General features: G+C 33.7%; 1 protein-coding gene across 1 annotated transcript; it reads left to right on the forward strand.

The window, feature by feature from the left end:
- Positions 1-570: 570 nt before the first annotated feature.
- Positions 571-1,869, forward strand: LOC139839514 (uncharacterized). Its single transcript, XM_071829595.1, has one exon. The coding sequence runs from the start codon at positions 571-573 to the stop codon at positions 1,867-1,869; it is 1,299 nt and encodes a 432-aa protein (XP_071685696.1).
- The last annotated feature ends 4,003 nt before the right edge of the window (positions 1,870-5,872 follow it).

Genomic DNA, 5,872 nt, shown 5'->3' on the forward strand with positions numbered 1-5,872 from the left:
GTCGGCCGACACCCAGCCACCATTGGTTCACCGTTTTGGGTGTCAAGGTCGTGCAGAAGACTTCGTAAGCGACGTGATTGTGGGTCCAAAAATTCAAAAATGTATCCATTAAGCATTTTAGCTGTTTGATTTTGTAGGTTTTTTGGGTTTTTTTTTTTTAATTATAAATACTACTAAAAACCAATTAACATTTACACTCCATTTCTCTGCTGAATCTAACGCGGCGTCAGATGGGCCGGCGTCAGACGTGCTGGCAGGAAGTGACGCCCCTGACGCCATTAACGGGGCGTCAGTTTTTGACGCTTGGGGGCGTCAGTCGACTTTTTGACTGAAAAAACGGGCTTCAAATGGTGTGGTGGCAGCAAATGATTGGGTGGCGTAATATATCCGTTACCCAACGGATATATACCTGTTTTTTGGTTTTTTTTTCTTTTAAAAAAAATTCAATTTTTACTCCATTTTACTCCTATTTAAACCCCAACAATCATATCATTTTTCACACAATTCATTCTTACTTACACTATTTCTTTCCACTTTTTATTTTTTTTACAAAAGTCTATTAGTTTATAAATGGGTTCGAGGTTACGGGGGTCTAATTCTGACTCCGAAGATTTGCGGATTGTTCAATTAATTCAAGAAATAGAAGATGATGATTCCGAAGTCGAATCGGCACCATCTATTCCGAGAGTTAGAGGTTACATCCCTAGGGAACGGGAGGTTGCTGCACAACGTTTGTGGGATGATTATTTTTGTGAGACGCCAAAATATCCACAAAGAAAATTTAAACGCCGTTTTCGTATGCGCATACAATTATTTCTTCAGATAGTGCAAGGTATTACTACTTTCCAAAGTGATAATATGCCAGAATATTTTACTTACTTTTCTCAACGATTTGATGCTATCGGTAGGCCTACATTTACTACTTTACAAAAATGTATGTCGGCTATACGTCAATTGGCGTATGGCACCGCTCCCGATATGTGGGATGAATATTTGCAAATGAGTGAGCAAACATCAATACTATGTCTAGATTGCTTTTGTATGTGTATTATTACATTGTACAAAAAAGAATACATGCTATCTCCGAATGCACACGATGTTGCTAGATTGTATAATGCTCACGAGGAGAGACATGGGTTTAGGGGTATGCTCGGGAGTATAGATTGTATGCACTGGGAGTGGAGGAATTATCATGTTGCTTTAAAAGGACAATACACTAGGGGTGATCACAAGAAACCGACCCTTATGCTTGAAGCTGTTGCTTCTTATGACTTGTGGATTTGGCATGCTTTTTTTGGGATGGCGGGTTCCAACAATGATATCAACGTTTTGAACCAATCACCTATATTTGAAAAACTTAAGAACAGAACATTTCCATCCGCACCATTTGAGGTAAATGGGCATGAATATAGCAAAGGATATTACCTTGCGGATGGTATATATCCTGATTGGGCAACTTTTGTTAAAGGATATTCATGTCCTACTGAAGAACCAACGATTAAGTTTACAAGATTTCAAGCTAGTGCCCGAAAGGATGTAGAGAGGGCATTTTGGATTCTTCAAGGTCGTTTTCATATTATACGCATAGCTTCACGAAGTATGAGCGTTAACAGGATGCGAAGAGTGATGGAATGTTGTCTCATATTACATAACATGATACTTGAAGATAACGGCTTTGCACTTTCTAAATGGGAAGAAAGATTCACTACCGAAGAAATGGAAAATGGTATGGAACGTATACGAAACAGAGGACGGGATCGAGATATCATCGCAAGAGAAATAAGGGATCGAGATTTGCACAACCAACTCACCGAGGATTTAGTCGAGCATATTTGGAACCTTCCACCGATTTTTCGCAATGCGAATTAGTTTTTTTTTTTTTTTAATCTATGTAATCGTCAATCTATGTACTTTTAAATTCTTATCAAAAATTAATTATGTATTTTTTTTATTAATATTTTTTTATTATTATGTTGTATTTATTTACTATTTTAATGTAATTTATTTTATTTTGTTGTATTTATTTTTCATTTTAAATCATTTGAAAAAAAAAACTGGTGGACCCTACTGAATTTGACACTGGCATTTGACACTTGGGGTTATTGGGGGGTCAAAATTTGACACTGCCATGTCACAGGCAGATGCACTTTTTGAGCCAAAAAAATACAAATATGCCTATGATGTCACAGGCAGGGTTAGAAACAGTTTTAACTTTCTCTCATAAAACAACTTCCAAATTTCAACCAATTCCTTTGATTATTAAAAAAAAAATGTCTGGATCCAACAAGGCAACAACGATATCATAGTGATCGACGTTCATTTTGGGGGTCAATTTGACGACGACAAAAAGACGTGTACGAATGGATCGAAAAAAAATCGTTTGGTGAAATAAACGTCCGTCACTTTGATTTTCAGACATTGATAGCTTTACTTGATGAAGATATACTCCACCTCTATACATCAGTTTCGTATCTCAACGAAGATAAGAACAAATTCGTTTATCTTGATTATCCGTACAAATGGTAGGGAATCGTAGGGGCGGCTAAGATACACGAACGCAAATTAATGTGTATCTTGAATTCGATCCTGATGAGTATCATCCTGGATACAAGCACATGTATAGTGACGAAGACGGATACTATACTGATTAGTAACGTCCGTGCCTTTAATATTTCCGTTGTTAAATTATCTAACCTTTAAGACTTTATTTTATGTATTTTAGGAGTTTATTTTATGTATTTTTGGACTTCTTATTTTATGTATTTTAAGACTTTAATTTATGTAATCTTATTTAGGAAATGCATTTGTATTTTAATATTGTGTTAATTTTAGTTGTGTAAATTATTGACCTAAAATATATAAATATACAAATATTTTCTCTCTAAGATACTAAAAAGTATATAACGAAAAGTATAAACCTAAAATATATAAATATATAATATATAAATTATTGACCTAATATCACTGTTGCAAAACACCCCGTCTTGAGCCGTTGCGACGGTTTGGTGACTAGCTCGTCCCGTCTCGAAGAAAACCGTCTAATATGACAGTCAACGGTCAAAATTCGGGTCAAAGTTGAAAAAAATCAGGCCAAATTCTCTCAAAATTCGGAAAAGCCAGAAAGTCGGTAAAATCGGTCAAATTTGTCGTATTTTAATTTGAATTTTCTGTATTATATTAACGGTGATAGCAATTATGGGTACAAATTATTTAATTAAAGTTTTTGGCCTTAAAATATGTACATGTATATACATTTATATATTTATATATTTAAAAGTCAACTTTGGTCAACATCCGTCTCGACCCCCATCTTGACCCCGTCTCGAACGTCTCGATCTTTTTAGGACACGACTGTCTAGACCCCGTGTCACGTCTTTTGCAACCTTGCCTAATATACAACAACAACAACAAAAACAAAAACAACAAAACCCAATACCACTAAACCAAATACCACATGAGTGGTGTATGGGGAGGTGCGATGTAGACAATCTTTCCTCTATCCGAGAATAAAAACAAGTCATTTCTCCACCCAGAGTGAAAACACTCTCAAAAGTAGAAAAAGTCATCTCTCTCTATATTCAACGGATAAAGAGATTGCTTCCGAGTGAACCTCCGGCCAATAATTAAATATTTTTTTTACAAAAAAAGTAGAATAAAATTAAAATAAAATTGGGACGCCATGAAAATGGTAGAATCAAATTTTCATGGGTTTTAAAACCTGATTGGAATTCAATTTAAGCTCTAAACGGCAGTCAAAACGCTAATAAATCGACGTTTGCTGTTGACTCAAAAATAGAGCCAAAAGACCTTGTAAACAGAACTTGAAAGGTGACCTAATATATAAATATAACTAAAAAGTAATAATTAATAAATATTTTCTCGTGAACGACTTCCTCTCTCTCTTATCAATGTTAGTTTTTCAGTATCAGTCCAGTCAGCGTACAGTCATCAGCAAAACACTGAAACTTACATTGAACAACAAAACCCAGTGCTCTAATAATGAACAAGTGTATCAATTGATTGAAGACAAGTGCAAAGATCATGTGAATTATGATTAAAGCAATGAGCAATGCATACACTCGCTACGGCAGGTAATAAAATATCCTAATTAATCCCTACATCGTTGATAAGAGATTGATTCGAGAGAGATCTAAACTCACCTTTTCTGATAAGCGAAGATTTCAAGGTTCGTATATTGGTGGAAGCTTAAGACACGGGGGAATGTAAAATAAAACTTGGTTTACATGCGGCCTCTTGATCATTTATGGTATTTATAAAGAAAGAGTTTAGGGTTTGTATGGAAGACATAGTTTACTTATATGATACTAGTAACTATGGTCGGTGATATTTCTATACCAAACTCGGCCATTTGGTTGAGTCCATTTAGGCAAGTCATGCATTTAATATAAACGAGCAAATGATCATCTTTAAGAAACATAAAAAATATCAAATAAGTGTCGAGTATTAATTCAGTAACCTTCCCGAAAAAAAAATGCTTATTCATCGTATTATACTATACAGCCATATAGAGCATGAAATTATCAAATAATGAAATTGCTAATTAGATTATCCAATTCTTAAACCAATAAATTCTTAAATTATCAAATAAAAAAATTGCTAATTTGGTCGTATCTATAGTTTCTATTATATTGCTAAAATGATGATGTCATTATTAGGCTAATTACTTTGTTAAAAAAAATCAAAAAAAAAAAAATCTAAGCATGGTAGGTGGTGTCATTAATCTAAATAATTTTGAATTAAAATTAAATTGATTATTATTATTAAATCTTATTAATTATTATTTTAATTATTAAAATCAAAAAAATTTAAATTATTTCAATTAATTATTTTGAATTGAGTACGAGAATGTATAAAAGTTAGGCAGAAAGAAACCAATTCTACATTTATATTTTAATTTACATTTTTAAAATATAAAAAGACAAACAATATTATCTCTTATGATTGGATGTGTAATATGCATTTTAGGTGTTTGATGAAATGTTAAGCTGACGAGTTTCTTAGTCGGACTATGTGGTTCCACGGGTCATTAAACTAAATAACTTTAGCATTTACGTTTACTTAATACCTAAAACATATCATTAAACTGTTTCGTTTATACAAACTTATGGTTCCACAGGTCATTTCACTAGTATTATACTATACGACAAGAATGGTGCAATCAAAATGCTAATTAGATTATCCAATTCTTAAACCAAGTGCATACCTTCGTTTGAAAGAAAAAAAAAGGAAAAAAAAATTCTAACTTAAGCATCCCAGCAACTGAATGGCAACCCGACCAAATTGCTTTGGTTTGAGCGGCTTAATAGGTTATAGGTTATAACCAAACCATAAAGACCTTATTCACATCACACCACTGAAATGAGCCGTGAGCGGTTCCGGCATATACGAAGCTTCTAAATAAGTTCTGAAGTGTAGAATATGACGGTGCCAGAGAAACTAAGATCGCTTATTCAGGTAAGTAAATAAGTTACGGAATAATGTGTAAAATACAAATAATTAAATTAGATACATATGTGAATCAAAACCACCAAGTTGGACTCTAAAATATCATAGACTCAAGTCACAATATTTTAATATTCTGGGATGCAGTTGACCCGAGTACCTGACAGTCTGTTAGTGACATCAAGGGAGAAAAATATACCTAAGATTGTGTAGAACTATGAAACCCAATATGATGTGCCTGGATTCAACCCAAAGATTAGGCTGAAGCGTGGTTCCTGTAAAGAAAGATATCAAACTCTCAACCAAGGTTGAAGAGTTCAGATCTCCGGGAGATCTCGTTTAGACATTTTATGAGAGATCTCAGACATTAACTTGCGTTGACTTTTTAGTTTTTATAATATAAATATAT

The sequence above is a fragment of the Rutidosis leptorrhynchoides genome, chromosome 4 (genome assembly GCF_046630445.1).
Source record: "Rutidosis leptorrhynchoides isolate AG116_Rl617_1_P2 chromosome 4, CSIRO_AGI_Rlap_v1, whole genome shotgun sequence".
In the NCBI taxonomy this organism is placed as follows: domain Eukaryota; kingdom Viridiplantae; phylum Streptophyta; class Magnoliopsida; order Asterales; family Asteraceae; genus Rutidosis; species Rutidosis leptorrhynchoides.

Bases quoted from the DNA above. Each gene is read 5' to 3' on its own strand.
- LOC139839514 (XM_071829595.1), top strand. From the start codon at position 571: ATGGGTTCGAGGTTACGGGGGTCTAATTCTGACTCCGAAGATTTGCGG.